We start from the raw sequence: 18,989 nt of genomic DNA, 5'->3' as shown, positions 1-18,989 counted from the left end.
AAATGTGAATTACAGAAAGTATATGTGTGTGTATATATATACACACACACACATATATTAATATATATAATATATATATTAAATTAATTAAGTAGTGCAAAAATAGAAATAAATAAAGTAGTGAGGTAGTGTTGATGGGTTCAATTTCCATCCAAAAATCAGATGGCAGAGGGGAAGAAGCTGTTCCTGAATCACTGAGTGTGTGCATTCAGCTCTCTGCACCTCCTTCCTGATGGCAGCAATGAGCACAGAGCATGACCTGGGTGATGCGAGTCCTGAATGATGGATATTGCCTTCTTCAGACATCACTCCTTGAAGATGTCCTGGATACTACGGAGGCTAGTGCTGACTAAGTTTACAACTCTCTGCAGCTTATCTCGATCCAGTAGCCGCATCACCCGCCCCCCCATACCAGATGATGATGCTCTTCAGAGTATATTTGTATAAATATACGAATGTCTTTGGTTACATACCAAACATAGTAAATGTTAATGTTATAACATTTACCACAGAAGTAGCCATTTCTGAAGCCCATTAGCCTTGGTATAGCAGTGCATGAGGCCACAAACAGGGAGGACAGAAAGGTAGTGGAATAGAGAATTAAAGTTCTCTATAATGACCAATACAACAAGGCTCAATGGAAGCCTAAGCAATAGCAACTCATCTTCTGTCTAGGCACATTGCAGCCTTCCAGATTCAAGATTGAATTTTATGATTTCAGTAACTTGCAATACCTGCTTGCATCAGTTCTTCAGCAAGCTATCCATCCGTAATATCAGAGAAACACACGCAAAATGCTGGAGGAACTCAACAGTATAGGCAGTGACAATGGAGAGGAATAAACAGTTGACATTTTGGGCCAAGACACTTCATGAGAATGGAGGAAATAAAGGGGACAGAAGCCAGAATAAGAAGATGGTAAGTGGAGAAGACGTACAAGCTGGCAGGTGATTGGTGACACTAGGAAGGGGAAAGGAAGCTGCATGGGGAAGCGGGGAGAGGGTGAAATAGGAAGCTGGGAGGAGACAGGTGGATTGAAGGAGAAGGATTTCTGATAGGAGAGGACAGTGGACCATGGGATAAAGGGAAGGAGGAGGACAACCAGAAGGCTCCCCTATGTAGCTACCTTCCACATCATCTGGTCTCATCCACCACCTGCCAACATGTTCTCCTTCCCCTCTCCACCTTCTTACTCTGGCTTCTGCCCCTTTACTTTTCAGTCCTGATGAAAGGTCTTGTCCCAAAACGTTGACTGTTTATTCACCTCCATGGATACTGCCTAACCTTTTGAGTTCCTCCAGCATTTTGTGTGTATTGCTCAAGTTTTCGCAGGAGCTGAGTGCTTTTTATATCCAGCCCGTCAGCTTTACTGCTGATGGATTGCAGTATGATCCCATTCATTTCAATAAGGCTGCTAACCCTGGCTGAGAAGGTAAATGCAGAAAGAGATCTGATTTACTTTTCCTTGTTTTTATTATTTTTTTGTTTAATTTCATTACTTAAAATCTTTCAGGTGTTTCTAATTAAATTTATTATCATTTCTTTAGTTTTAGAAGTAATGTTAACTTATAAAATATATCTTAACCTTGTTGAACTGTTTTTTAAGTGTTTCATATTTCAATTCAAAGGTTCCAGACAGCAGCAGATTGTCAAAAGCTCAGCAGGGATTTCTGGAGAGAACTACCTGAAGCTTTCTTTTTCAGCGACTGTTTCATCTGACTGAGGTAGGCAATCTTAGGAGTCACATTAGAGTAGACTGACTAGGTTCGGATCCAGAATAATTGGGGAAATTAATGCAAACATGCCATAACTCACCAGATTTATATTTGTGTGTGCGTGTGTGTGTGTGTGTGTGTGTGTGTTTGTGTGTTGAATGGAGGTTATGATCTATTCCTTGCTCATAACCCCTTTGCACAAATCTCCATTCATTAGAACAGTAATCAAAAAATTCATGACACAATAACCATTGCTTAGGCATTATAATTTAAAATATTTCTTGCCAATTCTTATTCCACTTCTTTATCTTTTACAATTGTTCAACTAAAGGAAGTAACTACCTTACAGACAATGCTCTACACACATATATCATCTTCCTTGCTCTTCTTTCTTTGAAGTTATCTGACATTACAAATATTCTCAAAAACTAATGGCTCTCTAGACAAACTTCAGAGCACTCAAGACCCATTGCCAAATAATGTGTACAGTTACAGAACAGAATAGAATGGTTGTTAAATTCATGAATTAAGAAAATTATTATCAAAATATTTTAAAGTTTTCTGCAATTGTTCAGACTTTCTGCTGCCTTCACTCTCCATTTTCAGTAACATTCAAATAGACAACTTCACGCAAACCTATTGTTTTTAATTTACTTGCCTACAGCACTGTGGATTCCTTTCTAACATTTTTGCTAGTTTATTGCATTTTACACCTATTTAACCTCTTCATTTATATCCAAAATTTAAATGAATTACTTAGACTGATTTAAATTGTTTATCATGTTTTATTATTTCATCATCATAGAAAACTACCAAATTTAAACAAATCTATATTTTTCATCAAACATTTTCCCTGCTAACACTAAATCTGACTATCCTCTACATGCTTTTTGCATATCACAGGAAATTTGTTCATTAAGTCATTCCTGAAAGGATGAAAGGTAATTTGGGGTTCTGATGATTTTCTGTATATTTAAAATTGTAAATAAAGATGCAGCTATGTTGTTTTATACAAGACTGGTTTCCCTTATTACATAAGCCTGGCAAAGATGTCAATTCAATTCAGCATTTACACTGCAATATATCCTCAAAATATTTTCTAAATAATAGAAATAACACTTACTGCAATTACTAAATAAACAGATTAGCTCTCTTGATTATTCATTTGGTAAATACAGCATTTGTTAGAAATGTTCCACACAAAGGATATCTATTTTGAATTAACTGATCATTGATCTGCAAACTGTGCTCAACTGTGGCTAACCCAAAGAAAACAGCTACACTTCATTGCTCCTTTCTTAAAGTGCATCCGTACATAATGGAACAGGGTGGTAGAGGATAAGATATGTGAATCTACAATGTATCTTGTGGCTGAATTGTCTGTTTACACGTTCAGAAATAAAAAAAAATCAGCTGTTTAATTGTCCTAGAGCTGTAGAATCATTAGTACTTGTAATACTCGATTAATCATAACCAATGCTCCTATTCATTATTTTATATACTATCACTCATGCATTGATAAATTACATTATGCGGCAGTTTTCAAACCAAATATTTTGCTATATTGTAGTTCTTACATCAGATATCAGATTCTCAATTTATGATTGACTTTGAACAAAAACTGAAAGCCTATGTGCTCATTATTTTAAGTGCTTCGTGCATGAAAACAATTCTACTTACAAGAGCAGATAGAAACTGTGCAAAAACCCATCATCTTACCTGGATAGTAGGGCGGGTCTGAGTTCTGAAATCTGAATGAAAAGCATTGGAGGTGCTGCTTAGATAAACTGATTGATAGATTTATGCACTTGAAGTATTGCAATGTGAGCTGGAATCCTTTAGCTACTTGATTCTTCCACAGACAAGATTTTAAGGGACCACAGTAACTGAGAAAATGGTTGTCGAACCCTTTTCTGTGTTTACCAAATCCTGTAATGCAATGGTGCAAGTCCCTTCACAGAGCATTCCTGCGTCACAAGGATGTTACCATGTCACTTGCAAGCGACTTCACAACAACAAAAATAGTGGCTGATGTTCCTGCTTCTTTCACCAATTGCAGTGAGACATATTGGTTAACACAGTGAACACAAGAAATAGAAACAGTGGAGTACAATTTGTTTCCTAATGAGTGGTCTAGCTACACATGATCCATTGTTTTTATTATTAAGTCATAAATCCTACAATTTCTCCATCAATTGAGGTTCAATCCTGTGTAGCACAGACCGGCAAATTCAATCCACTTGGAATTAATATTCCCATTTATATCAGTCATTGAGTATAAATAGTGGTACTGACCCTAAACTAAGGGAAGCTCTCAGATTTGAGTGCCAGTCAGAGAAACTATTTACATACGTGTCAGATGAGAACATGATTCAAGATCCTTCCAAACTTCCTATGTCTTCCATGATTGAGTAAGCTGCTGTGACTGACCAGCTGGGTTCAGAAATTGAAGAACTGCTGGAAGGTTAGGCTGGTGCCCATTGATGCTTATCCTAATATAAACTGAGGGGCAAATTTACCAAAAGTGAAGGCACAGTGGCTCCTAGCTGTGAAGACATGACATGTATTAAATGTTACTCTAGTGGAGTAAAGTGTTATGAATAGTCCAAGCCCTCTCACTTTCAACTTATAACTTTATATATCTCAGTAACTTACTGTCAGTTTGTTGTGCAGTTTCATACTGACTCTTGGTATGCCGTTTCTTCCTCATAGATCGATAAAATAAAGAATTCCTGCGGATGGGCATGTGCTTCTGTCCTTCTCTCTCTGAATCGCCATTGTCACGTTGAGGGATATCAAGTTCTCTATTATCAGTATAAGCATCATCCATTTTCACTGCACCAGTCTGTTTCACTGTGCTTTTACTGCTTGCAAATATCTCACACTGATGATGTTTTTTGCTGTGTTATTTCTGCTGAATCCATGCGGGTACTCTTAGTAAGTGGAAAGAAATGTAAAATTATATTAATAATCCAAAGGGTATCCTGAAATTTTTTACTTCATGGGTATCTGTAAAATAGTTAGTTCTTTCAAATAAAATGCAAAACGTTTTCCGAAACAGCTATTGAAATAATTGTCAGTAACCAGGCATGAATTCATCTTCATTGCCATGGCAACTAATAGCACTGTTACTAAAGGAGGGTACAGTGGGTGGGAATGAGTTCCAAAAATCATCCTGTTCTGTTTGTTTTGGACCAATTAAGATAACATTTCTTGAAGCACAGAATGTTAGCATGTGTGATTTATACATCATAGCCTGTCCCTTTAAGAAAACTTCACAATGCCTATCACATACTTACTTGCCTTTCTATGTGAGCAATGTTGGGAAATTCTCATTTGTCACCAGTCATCACTCAAAATAAGCAGCTAACGTTATCTTTACCCTGGTTCAACATGCCCCCATCATACCTCACTCTGTTCTTTCTTCACCGAGGATGCAATGGGAAAGGGATTTTAAATATACAGATTGAAATGGAATTATCAAGTATCATTTTCCAGCTCCCATGGAAATTTCTATAAAAATATGGAGAAAAACAGTATGATTGATTGATCTAATTTCAACATGATGAGATGCATTTTGTCAAGCCCAGTTTTCTTCATTGCCCCTCCCTCTCCTTTCAGGGCCAATGCTTTCTTTTAGTTTGTGGAATTAAAGATTATTATACAGAGAACATGTTTCTTGATTTGTAGAATTATAGTGATAAAGAATGAATGAAAAGGCAGGAGTTGTTTTCTTTGGAGCAGAGAAGCTGAAGGGAGATTTTATTGTAGTGTATATAACTATGGTGGCCCTCCATTGGATATTGCATCCTCACTGCCTATACACAAGCCAGGGTAGTGGAATATGGAGAGCAAGATGTTGCCCATGCAGCAGGCTCCCCACTCCACACAGCTGATGAATCAGACTGGTACAGTTCAGCACCGGCTGCATCGCAGGAGTTACCAGTCAGTTTGACGTGGGGCTGCTTTAGGGACTCCAGCTCTGGATATCTCCTCGAGGTTTGCTCCTGAAACCTTCCCCAAGAGTGGGTATAGCCACAAGGGAGTGGAAGTTTAAGATCAGAGTTTTCCTTCTCCTCGATGAGCTACCAAACTCGATCTGCCCAAAGCTACTGGTTTTAAGGCACCAGTTACCTGTCTTTGCCCCCTCTCCTGTCAGTAGCAATGGTTCCACCAGGCTTAGTAGTCATATGTGAAGAACAGTAGCTGGACTTGGTTGTCAGAGATTATTTGAGATGCACACCATTGGGAGCATTTAATCAGTAGTGGGAGCTTGTCCCCACTACTCCCCCCACCCCTCCAATGGCTAGGACAGCCTTAAGGAGCTATAGCTATGAGAGTCCCAGGTAAAGAGGATAGAAAGGACTATTCTTCTTATGTGAAAAGTTTGTGAACATAAGGGACTAAATGATTCTAGGAATTTTTAATGAGAGATTATTTTTATTGTAGTGGATAGAGGCAACCTATATAACTCACTGACTATATGGTAGAGGAGAAAACTTCACATGTTTTAAAAGTTCTTGGATACACACTTGAGGAGCTGTAATCTACAAGGTTTTAGGCCAAGGGGAGAAAAGTGGGATTAAGCCAGATAAAATTCTAAAGTTGAAAACAGGAAGAACATCATTGGTACCTTCTTTCTCTCCTAACCTGGGTTTAAAACAAATTGAACATGAGGTTGTGATTCATTTTATGGTATAGATATAAGCGTCAGAATAATTGTCAAATATTAAACTTTTAATATTTACAGTGCTCAGTTGGCTGAATGAATCAAATGTCCAAAGTCTGTAGAGAAGGAGATTTCAGTGGAGATCAGTTTAAGTTGGCTACGTGTATATTATTGGGTCAAAAAAAATCAACATGTAGGAAGTCACCATCCTAGAATCTGCCTGTCATTTACCCAGACTGCTGGCAGCTAGGGGAAGCAACAGGCAGATTCCAGAAATGCTTTTATAGGGGTTGAAAAGGGGAGTTCCTCTGAGTATGACAACAAGAAACTAAAATTAGACAAGTTTAAAAATGTTGCACTATTTATTATAATGTCTCTATTATTGAATGAACCCAAGTTATTTTGTGGTATTTCTACCAGAGTTGAAAGGTAAGTAAAAACATAAATTGAATCAATTAAGATCTAGCACCTTATGATTTTTTTTCTAATTTGTGTATATGTTTGTACAGCTACAGCTACCAATATTTGAAAGTCAGTTTAATAAATTAACAATATAAATTGGAGCAAAGAATCCAAAAATGCAGTGAATTTTAGGGATGGACTTGAACCATGAACCATGGTGGTGCATCACTGGACAACTTGAAAAGAAATCTGATTTCTTCATTTAAAAAAAACTTTCATACATTCTCAAATATTTATAGGTAATGTATTTAAGGGAGGCCAAGCAATGATATTAAGATTATTAATGATCATTAAATTTAGCAATATTAATTTTAGCACTTATCCAGTGAAAGGCCTGTCTTGTGTGATGTAATTCGTAAAAGAGAAAAAATGTAAGTCCCATGTTAAAAAAGGGACAAAAATAATATTGTATTGAGAATATTTTATCTGAGGCAAAAAAACCTTTCAAAGAAATGTAAAAGCGTTACAAAACTCTGAAAAAAAACTTTCAAACAGCCAGTGAGGGACTAAAAAATTAAAAAAAATGGAAATTAATGGAAGTTTGTTTGACAAGAGTATTCAGGGTTACATGACCAAGAAGGGCATTTGTGGTAAAGATACAGATCATCCATAATCTAATTAAATGGTAGAATGTGCATTAGGCGCTAAAAAGTCTCTCATGGTTTCATACACTCAACATTGTGTAACAGGGAGGGGAAGAGTAGATACCTGTATAGTCAGCTCGTGCCACATTTTCGATCTCTGCTTTCCAAGCATTTCCTGTGTTCATTTTCAGCAGTGAATTCTTATAAAGTACTGACTATAATTCAATGCCTGCTTCAAAACCTTCCTACTTACCCATCACACCGTGCTTTGGAAGTCTGCTCCAACAAAGTTCAAGTAATAATACAGACAAAAGTTAACATTTCATCGCTGTAGAAAATAAGTTGTTGCTAGGGAACAGACTACGTACAATAAATGACATACAGTATTTTAAAAATATGAATACTTGGCTCTTAAAATAGCAGGTTTTTAGGAAGTACTTACACATTCTTTAAATTTTGGTTATCCTGAATAACTCAATCTTGTGTGTTTTTCATATACAAACATCCTTTTTTGTTAACATGAGTGGTGGCTGCGACAGGAATCACCAAGGAGCCCTTTGCTCTTTTCTGCATTTCATAGGTTTAATAATTGCTCTGCACACCTGCGTCACTCCTGTGAATACTAAAGTCCAGCGTAGCTTGTTTGCTTTATATTGTTATGCCATTAACCCTTTAAATTACTTACATTCAATTGCATCTGAATAGTAATAATTTATTTTTGGTGGACGCATTTGGGAAACCAGCAAATTAATCCAAAAAAAAACAAAATGATTTCAATGATTACAGAAATAACTTGTTAGCTTTTGAGGATTTCTAAGCAACATGGTAATGCCATTAGAGCATCCGTGGCATCTTTCAATCTGTCTGTTGAGCCCTGTTCCATGTTAAGTGGCAGAGCTGCCAATATCTACAAAAATAGCAATCTCCATGACTACAGAATGTGAAATGTCTGTTGATAAATCTGACCTTTAAGGAAATTTAGATACCTATAATGGACTATGCTACTGCTCCTATCGCTGATCCAGACATCAAAATTACTATGTAAAAATCACTTATTTGAATACACATTCCACTCGTCCACTCTGTCCCTATCAAAGGCACAATGCTTAACGTTCTGTTCATGCAAATGTGTCACATATATCTAAATTAATATATTTTAATACATGGCAGCCATTTCATCAGTGGGTAGTTCTCTTCTCTGAGTAAGGATGGTTCAAATTCCATTCGAGAAATTTGAACACAAAAAATCTGACAGACAATCTAAGACAATGATGAGGAAGAATAACTTATTTGAGTTGAAACATTAAGCCAGGCATCAGCTGTTCTCTCAGGTGGGTGTTAAAAAAACTGCATGGCATAATTTTGAGGAATTACATTGGAGGGAGGTCAGGCATTCTCACATTCAAGGTTTATCCCTCAACATCACCTATCCATTTTTATTTATTGACATTTGCTTTGTGCAGCTGCTGTGATTCCTATATTACACTCCTTTCGAAGTATTTACTTGTCAATGAAGAGCATAGAACTTCACGAGTTTGGCACTGTACAAATGCTTGGAAAAAGCATGTGGTAACCTCAAATATTTCTTTTTAACCCATGTTCAAATAGCATAAAAGGCAGCCAGTATTTGTTTTGTAGCCTCACACTAGAGTAAATTCCTAGGTTTCCCAAATTGATTTTTCCACACTATCTGTTTTCTTTGCTCATTGACAGGTACATTGGTATCTCCAGACTTGAAATGATTGTCAAGATTGCATTTTACAGTCAGTTGTTAAATTCATATTATCATTGATTGATCATTCTTGATCATGTCAAGCTAAAATATTTAGTTTATTATTAATGAGTTCTCTTAAGATAAGCAGAAAATCCATGCAAAGACATTCAATAAATTCACACCAGTTTCAAGTTCAGAATCAACACACTACAAAGATGCTAGAAACACTTCACAATTGTTATATTTATTGCAAGGTTTCGAAAATTCACCTCTTTCAATTGGAATTTATAGCAAATTAAAAGATTATTCATTGATTGTTGAAAACATTTAGTTAGATCATATTGAAGATTTATTGCAGAAATAATTCACATCAAAAGTGGAAGTCAAGTCACAGATACAGGCCCTTCAGCAAGACAAATTCATGCCAGGCACAGCATCCACCTAGCTAGTCCAAATTTCCTGCATTTGGCTTCTATCGCTCTAAGCCCCACCCCATCCATGAACCTATCCAAGTGATTCTTAAATGTCCCAATTGTACTTTCCTCAATCACTTCATTCCATATACTCATTCTATATATAGCTCATTCTATATACTCAACACTCTCTGTATTGCCCCTCAGGTCCCATAGTAATTTTTCCCCTCTCACCCTGGTTTTGGACTCCTCTACCCTGGGAAAATAGTTACTGTCCAGCTTATCTATGCCTCCCAGAATTTTAAACACTTCTATCAGGTCCCCTCCATTTCACCATGTTCCAAGGAATAAAGACCTAGTCTGGTCAACATCTCCGTATAACTCAGATCCCCTAGTTCTGGCAACATCCTTGCAAATCTTCTGTCTACCTATGATGACAGCTTCAATGAACTCCTAATCTGTTCCTTTACACTCACTGGTGCTCCTCCCTCAATAGTGTAAGTCCTTCATTAGTCCCAAAATGCACCACTTCACAGCTATCAGCATTGAAATCCATTTAGTCACCCCTTGGCCCACTTCTCTAACCAATCAAGATCCCTCTGTAATCTACAATAACCTTGTTCATTCACTATAAACAACACCTCCTAACTTTGTGCCATCTACAGACTTACTGGCCAAGACTTGTGAAAAATTATTTATATAAATAATAAGTGACTGGCCTCCATTCCAAGAAACAACCTTCAACCATCACCCTGTTTCCACTTCCATAAAATGCATTAAAAAAACAATTTCCTTTAACTTTATGAGAAGATTACATGAGGAGATGTTTTAAATTTTAGACTCTATTCCCTTCAAATAACATCATAATTTCCACTTAATGCAGAAGCCTTATTTTCCTGCGAAGAACTATTAACGGGCAAGTTAGTGGTATTAGATTTAGAAATAAAATCACAAAGAAGTAGTTTGTAACACTTACGTATATGAAGCTCTGTATACCTGCAACTAAAGCGCAAATTGCAAAGAAACGGATTCAAAATAACAGACAAAGCTGAAGAATATTAGGAACTTGTCCATTTATAGCAGCAAGAATACCAGATTGCAAAGCCATTCTAATGAGTTATTTATGAACAAACCAAAGATGAGAACTTACAATGCAAAAATAAATAGAATCTATTCCCAAACATAAGAGAACAATGTGGCAGGTGCAGTCATATTCATTGAAACTAATAAAGGAGGCAACTTTAATTAAACTGAGACCAATAAGATCTACCATTTTAATAAGATCACATGCAGATCAAAGCAAAGCAAGGATATTGGTTCCTGCCTGAGATCAAAAGGGCAAACGGAAGAAATAGTAAAAATATAATTTAATCTAGAACTGGGTCATTTGTATTAGACCTCTCTTGCAGCGGGGGCCACCTGCAATTACTGGTTACCAGATTCATTGCAAAGATATTTGTAGTATTTTCTTTATCTTAAAAAGAAGAGGGGGCAGCACCTGATAGACAGTGGCCTGAAAATAGGTGAGGACTGCACAAGAATCTTGGCAATTTAGATCAATTAATGAACATTATTGAAATAGGCCATTTAAGAGTGCTTAGATAGTAAAGTGGGTCCCTTAATTTAAATAGGAACTTCTTTGAAAATTCTGCTTCTTGTCAAATCACATCTTGTTTCAGTTGTCAGTGAACCCGGTTAGTAAACCTCCCCATTACTTTGATGGAGAGTGACATGAGCTCCACTCCTCAGTGTTTTATTTTCATCTCCCTTTTCTCTGCCGATATAAAGGTGGTCCCTACAGGGGCATCTTACACTACACATCTGTTGCACTTTTTTGTGCAGGAGGAGGGATATGGGTGGTTGATATGCCTGATTCATTTCATTCCTTTTTTGTGCAAGAGGAGGGTTCTGGGGGGGGGGGGGGGGGGGTTGATATGCCTGAAACAATTTTTTCATTTTTTTTGTGTTGGTGGAGAGATTCGGGGTGTCAATGTGACTGATCTTCCATTTTGTTCATTTTTTTGTGCGAGAGGAGAGACGGGGGTGGGGGGAGGTGGTGCAATATCATCATCATCAGGTGCTGTGCCCAGTTTGAGCTTTGACTGCCATGGCCCACACACTCCTGTTTCGGGTCAAGTGGATTAATTCATTGGTATTCATTTCCAGTTCTCTGGCTGCAGTCTCCATCATCATTTGTCTTTGTCTTCCTTTTGCTTTCTTCCCTTCAATCTTCCCCATAATTACCGTGCATTCTAACTCCTCTTTCCTAATCACATGTCCGATTAAGTTACGTTGCTTTTTCATGATCTCATATATTACTTTTCTTTATATGCAATATGCCTGATCCATTTTGTTCGTTTTTTTATGAGCAGGAGGAGGGATTTGGGGTTCGATGTGCCTGATCCGTTTTGCTCGGTTTCTGTGCAGGAGGAGGGATTTGGGCTTCGATGTGCCTGATCCGTTTTGCTCGGTTTCTGTGCAGGAGGAGGGATTTGGGCTTCGATGTGCCTGATCCATTTTGCTCGGTTTTTGTGCGGGAGGAGGGATTTGACGATTTCTTTCTTTGTTTCATGGCTACTCAGAGAATTGAAGAATTTCAGAGTTGTGTACTTTGATAATAAAATGAACCTTTGAACGGTTGAACATCATCCCTTTCTATCCCTCCAAACTTAACATTGTTTAGATAGAAAATTACACCTCTAGAGCAAATATCATAGCTATTACACAGTCCACACTAAACCTATACACAGGTGCCTAGAAAGTCATCCCTAATGTTAAAGGATAAATATAGTTTTATGGCTGGTGTGTCAAATAGAAGATCAATCAAAAATGTAGTGTGGATTTGGATCAGAATCAGGTTGAGCTCAATGTCTTTTATGCTCACTTTGACCAACGGATCATGGAAGCACCTTCACGAACTCCCAGAGACCCCAGTGACCCTATGATTTCAGGCTGAAAGAGCATCCTTCAGGAGGAAAGCATCTGGCCCAGAAAGGGCGAACCCCTGGAAAGCATCTGGCCCAGAAAGGGCGAACCCCTGGAAAGCATCTGGCCCAGAAAGGGCGAACCCCTGGAAAGCATCTGGTCTGGAAAGGGTACCTGGCCAAGTACTGAAGACCTGTACAGATTAACTGGCTGGCATATTCACTGATATCCTTAACCTCTTGCTAAGGCAGGCTTCAATTATACCGGTGCCCAAGAACGTGGTAACCTGTCTCAGTGACTATCATACAGTAGCACTCATATGCACTATGATGAAATGCTTTGAGAGGTTGGTGATGAAACACTTTTAATCCTGCATGAGGAGTGACCTGCATCCATTCTAGTCTGCCAACCACCACAACAGATCAACAGCAGATGCTATTTCACTCAACCCTGGAACACACGGACAGCAAAGACACATAAATCAGAAAGCTCTTTATCGACTACAGCTCAGCATTTAATACCATCGTCCCCTCAAAGCTAATCAATAAGCTCAATGACCTTGGCCTCAGTACCTCCTTGCGCAATTGTATCCCGGATTTCCTCACTTGTAGACCCCAGCCAGTTTGGATTGGCGACAACATCTCCTTCATAATCACCATCAGCACAGGCACACCACAAGGCTGTGTGCCTAGCTGCCTGCTCTGCTCACTTTATACTTAGGACTGTAAGGCTAAGCACAGCTCCAACGCCATATTAAAGTTTGCTGACGGCTCCACTGCCACTGGCCAAAGCAAATGTGGTGACTCATCAGCACATTGGAGGAAGATTGAAAATCTGGCTCAATGGTGTCACAACATCAACCTCTCATCCAATGTCGGCAAGACCAAGAAGCTCATTATTGACTACAGATGGAGGAAATTGGAGGTCCATGAGCCAGCCCTCATCAGGGAATGGAGATGGTTAGCAAATTTAAGTTCTTCAGCATTACTATCTCTGGGTCCTGTACATAAGTATCATAACAAAGAAAGCACAGTAGTGTATCTACTTTCTTAACAATTTCTGAAGATTTGGCATGTCATCTAAATCTTTGACAAACTTCTATAGCTGTGTGATGGAGGGTATACTGACTGGTTTCTTCACAGTTTGGTTTGGAACCATCAATGCCCTTGAATGGAAAAACCTACAAAAAGTACTGGATACAACCCAGTCCATCAAGAGTAAAGCCCTCCCCAGGACTGAACATATCTACAAGGAACAGTGTCGCAAGAAAACTGCATCCATCATCAAGAACCCACACCATCTCCACGCCATGCTCTCTTTTCACTGCTGCCATCAGAAAGGATGACCTTCAGGACCCATACCACCAGGTTCAGGAACAGTTATTACCACTCAACCATCAGGCTCTTGAATCAGAGAAAATATATTTTCTCAAATACAATCAGCACAACACTGAACTGTTTGCACAACCTATGGACTCACTTTCAAGGACTCTTCACCCAACGTTCCCAAAATTTATTGTTTATTTATTTATCTGTTTGTGAGTTTCTTTATTTATGTATGTTTGTTTGTATATATGCATTTGCACAGTATGTTTTTTGCACATGGGTTGTTTGTCCATCTTATGTGTGATTTTTCATTGATTCTATGGTAATGCTTTGTATCTACTGTGTACATCCACAAGAAAACTAAAATCAGGTTTGTATATGGTGACATATCTGTACTTTGATAATAAATTTACTTTTTGAATAAATAAACTTTTTGAACTTTGAGTTGAGAAAAATACAATTTACTGGTACTGAAGACCATTGTGGATTGCTTCAGTTAGGAATCAGCATGGACAGAGAGTGCCAAAAGAATTCTTCAATTAGAAGTTTCTCATCCAGGTGAAAATGCAATTAAAGGGACATCTCATAGAACATAGAACATAGACTAGTACAGCACAGTACAGACCCTTCGGCCCACAATGTTGTGCCGACCCTCAAACCCTGCCTCCCATATAAGCCCCACCTTAGATTCCTCCATATACCTGTCTAGTAGTCTCTTAAACTTCACTAGTGTATCTGCCTCCACCACTGACTCAGGCAGTGCATTCCACGTACCAACCACTCTCTGAGTAAAAAACCTTCCTCTAATATCCCCCTTGAACTTCCCACCCCTTACATTAAAGCCATGTCCTCTTGTATTGAGCAGTGGTGCCCTGGGGAAGAGGCACTGGCTATCCACTCTATCTATTCCTCCTATTATCTTGTACACCTCTATCATGTCTCCTCTCATCCTCCTTCTCTCCAAAGAGTAAAGCCCGAGCTCCCTTAATCTCTGATCATAATGCATACTTTCTAAACCAGGCAGCATCCCGGTAAATCTGCTCTGTACCCTTTCCAATGCTTCCACATCCTTCTTATAGTGAGGTGACCAGAACTGGACACAGTACTCCAAGTGCGGCCTAACCAGCGTTTTATAGAGCTGCATCATTACATCGCGACTCTTAAACTCTATCCCTCGACTTATGAAAGCTAACACCCCATAAGCTTTCTTAACTACCCTATCCACCTGTGAGGCAACTTTCAGTGATCTGTGGACATGTACCCCGAGATCCTTCTGCTCCTCCACACTACCAAGTATCCTGCCATTTACTTTGTACTCTGCCTTGGAGTTTGTCCTTCCAAAGTGTACCACCTCACACTTCTCCGGGTTGAACTCCATCTGCCACTTCTCAGCCCACTTCTGCATCCTATCAATGTCTCTCTGCAATCTTTGACAATCCTCTACACTATCTACAACACCACCAACCTTTGTGTCATCTACAAACTTGCCAACCCACCCTTCTACCCCTACATCCAGGTCATTAATAAAAATCATGAAAAGTAGAGGTCCCAGAACAGATCCTTGTGGGACACCACTAGTCACAATCCTCCAATCTGAATGTACTCCCTTCACCACCACCCTCTGCCTTCTGCAGGCAAGCCAATTCTGAATCCACCTGGCCAAACTTCCCTGGATCCCATGCCTTCTAACTTTCTGAATAAGCCTACTGTGTGGAACCTTGTCAAATGCCTTACTAAAATCCATATAGATCACATCCACTGCACTACCCTCATCTATATGCCTGGTCACCTCCTCAAAGAACTCTATTAGGCTTGTTAGACATGCTCAGCCCTTCACAAAGCCATGCTGACTGTCCCTGATCAGACCATGATTCTCTAAATGCCTATAGATCCTACCTCTAAGAGTCTTTTCCAACAGCTTTCCCACCACAGACGTAAGGCTCACTGGTCTATAATTACCCGGACTATCACTACTACCTTTTCTAAACAAGGGAACAACATTCGCCTCCCTTCAATCCTCCGGTATCATTCCCATGGACAACGAGGACATAAAGTTCCTAGCCAGAGGCTCAGCAATCTCTTCTCTCGCCTCGTGGAGCAGCCCGGGGAATATTCCGTCAGGCCCCGGGGACTTATCCGTCCTAATGTATTTTAACAACTCCAACACCTTCTCTCCCTTAATATCAACATGCTCCAGAACATCAACCTCACTCATGTTGTCCTCACCATCATCAAGTTCCCTCTCACTGGTGAATACCGAAGAGAAGTATTCATTGAGGACCTCGCTCACTTCCACAGCCTCCAGGCACATCTTCCCACCTTTATCTCTAATCGGTCCTACCTTCACTCCTGTCATCCTTTTTTTCTTCACATAATTGAAGAATGCCTTGGGGTTTTCCTTTACTCTACTCGCCAAGGCCTTCTCATGCCCCCTTCTTGCTCTTCTCAGCCCCTTCTTAAGCTCCTTTCTTGCTTCCCTATATTCCTCAATAGACCCATCTGATCCTTGCTTCCTAAACCTCATGTATGCTGCCTTCTTCCACCTGACTAGATTTTCCACCTCACTTGTCACCCATGGTTCCTTCACCCTACCATTCTTTATCTTCCTCACCGGGACAAATTTATCCCTTACATCCCGCAAGAGATCTCTAAACATCGACCACATGTCCATAGTACATTTCCCTGCAAAAACATCATCCCAATTCACACCCGCAAGTTCTAGTCTTATAGCCTCATAATTTGTCTTTCCCCAATTAAAAATTTTCCTGTCCTCTTTGATTCTATCCTTTTCCATGATAATTATAAAGGCCAGGGAGCGGTGGTCACTGTCCCCCAGATGCTCACCCACTGAGAGATCTGTGACCTGACCTGGTTCATTACCTAGTACTAGATCTAGTATGGCATTCCCCCTGGTCGGCCTGTCCACATACTGTGACAGGAATCCATCCTGGACACACTTAACAAATTCTGCCCCATCTTAACCCTTGGAACTAATCAGGTGCCAATCATATACGGGAAGTTAAAGTCACCCATGATAACAACCCTGTTATTTTTGCACCTTTCCAAAATCTGCCTCCCAATCTGCTCCTCTGTATCTCTGCTGCTACCAGGGGGCCTATAGAATTCCCCCAGTAGAGTAACTGCTCCCTTCCTGTTCCTGACTTCCACCCATATTGACTCAAAAGAGGATCCTGCTACATTATCCACGCTTTCTGTAGCTGTAATAGTATCCCTGACCAGTAATGCCACCCCTCCTCCCCTTTTTCCGCCCTCTCTATCCCTTTTAAAGCACTGAAATCCAGGAATATTGAGAATCCATTCCTGCCCTGGTGCCAGCCAAGTCTCTGTAATGGCCACTACATCATAATTCCATGTATGTATCCAAGCTCTCAGTTCATCACCTTTGTCCCTGATGCTTCTTGCATTGAGATACACACATTTCAGCCCTTCTACCTTACTGTCTTTACACCGTTTATTCTGCTTCTCTTTCCTTAAAGCCTCTCTGTATGTTAGATCTCAAACCCCTGATGGACATGACCCTCTCATTTTCATGAAAGACTTTTCAGATCAGAAGATAACTTTAATCAGCAATGTGGCCTGAAACAGAATATTTGTAACCTGGACTGTTACAAAAGCATATTGAAGAAGGGAGGAACTGGAACTTTTTTAGAATAAAACTCCTATGGGTGTAAATCACAAAGAAGTTAGCAAATGAAATACAGCAAACCCAATTATGCTGATTGTGCACCGCCCAAGTTTTTCCAGTGGTAAGCAATAACAACTTTGAAAATGAAGTAATATTAGTAGGCTGAGCAGAGTGACTGTACAGAATATAGCTGGTCAGCCCACTGTATCAAAGACAGGTGAGAAGGCCTGATTCCACGGCCTAAGCCACACTGAAGGGCTGCTCGACTTGGGAGAAGCATCAGGAAGCTGCATTCTATTTCTGCTCCTGATAAAAGCAAATATTAGAGAATAGGCAAGAGAATCACCTTACTTGAAAAAACAATGCTGAAACCTGCGACCATAGTTTTCAATGAACTCCAAATACCATTATTTACTAGCACATTTATTGTATTGAAGTGTGTGTGTGTGTGTGTGACGAAACTAAACCTAGGTTTCTGGAATGACTCTCAGATTGATTAGTGCTGAGTAATGCTTTGCTGATCAGTGTTGGAAATTCCTCCAATGTTTATATAACTCCTTAAGAATTTCTAATGATCTGGCCTCCACCACCCTCAGGGCAGAAAATTCCAAAGATTTACCAGCCACTGACAGAAGAAAATTTTCCATATCTCAGTACTAAATGACAAGCTGCTGATTTTGTAGTCATGGCGTCCCTCTGTTGGTGACTTTCCCAGTCTCCACACGTACCCTGCAGTTCCTTTATGATCTTATATATTTGAATAACTCACTCCTCATCCTTGTAAACTCCAAGGAATGCCTTCCCAAACTGTCTAGCCTCTCTTGAAAGGACAGCTCTTTCATTCCAGGAACTAGTCTGAACCTCCTTCAAACTGCTTACGTTACGATATTCTTTATAAAGTAAGGGAACCAAAGCTACACAATGTTCCAAGTTAGCCTCATCACAGACAAGGAGGAATCGGCAGATGCTGGAAATCGAAATTGCTGGAGAACTCAGTGGGCCAGGCAGCATCTATGGAAACGAGTAAACAGGCAATGTTTCGGGCTGACACCCTTTTGTAAGGACTGTAACACTCTATACAATTTTAATAAAATTTCTGTATACTTAAACTCCACCCTCTGCAATCAAGGTCAACCTGCTTAACTCATTGTTGGATCTGCCAACTAACCTTTTCATTCAAGCACTCGAACATCGAAGTCAGTCTGAACTTCACTCATTTGTTGTCTATTTTATTTAAAGAAATAGCTCAGTAACAGGCCCTTCTGGCCTACTGAGCCCATGCTGTCCACTTATACCTCTGTGACCAATTAACATACTAACCCATATTCCTTTGGAACCTGGAGCTCCCAGAGGAAACCCACACTGACTTGGGGAGAATATACAACCTCCTTAGAGACAAACTCCTGTTAGTCAGCTTACTGCTGATTAAATTCAGTGGATCCATCTGTTTCACAGCTTATGGCATTTCATATTTTATACTATATATATATTGTATTAACTGTTTATCCCTTATGGGATCTGTGCTGCTACTTCAGG

The 18,989-nt window shown here is 39.5% G+C and overlaps 1 protein-coding gene across 4 annotated transcripts in view; it reads right to left on the bottom strand.

Moving 5' to 3' along the window:
- Positions 1–10,548, bottom strand: part of ngef (neuronal guanine nucleotide exchange factor) — an 80,019-nt gene extending 69,471 nt beyond the window's left edge. For 2 of the 4 annotated variants that reach the window (XM_072255551.1, XM_072255557.1), the window contains exons 1-2: positions 7,873–8,030; positions 4,371–4,648 (exon numbers count right to left, since the gene is read on the bottom strand). In XM_072255551.1, coding sequence (XP_072111652.1) covers positions 4,371–4,545 — 175 coding nt within the window. In that variant the 5' untranslated portion in view covers positions 4,546–4,648; positions 7,873–8,030. Of the gene's footprint in view, positions 1–3,434; positions 3,561–4,370; positions 4,649–7,872; positions 8,031–10,533 lie in introns of those variants that run through there. The other 2 variants (XM_072255554.1, XM_072255556.1) reach the window with 2 other exon arrangements.
- Positions 10,549–18,989: the final 8,441 nt, after the last annotated feature.

The sequence above is a fragment of the Mobula birostris genome, chromosome 4 (assembly GCF_030028105.1).
Source record: "Mobula birostris isolate sMobBir1 chromosome 4, sMobBir1.hap1, whole genome shotgun sequence".
In the NCBI taxonomy this organism is placed as follows: Eukaryota; Metazoa; Chordata; class Chondrichthyes; order Myliobatiformes; family Myliobatidae; genus Mobula; species Mobula birostris.
The sequence above is the reverse complement of the archived record's forward strand: the minus strand, read 5'-3'. Positions and strand labels throughout refer to the sequence as shown.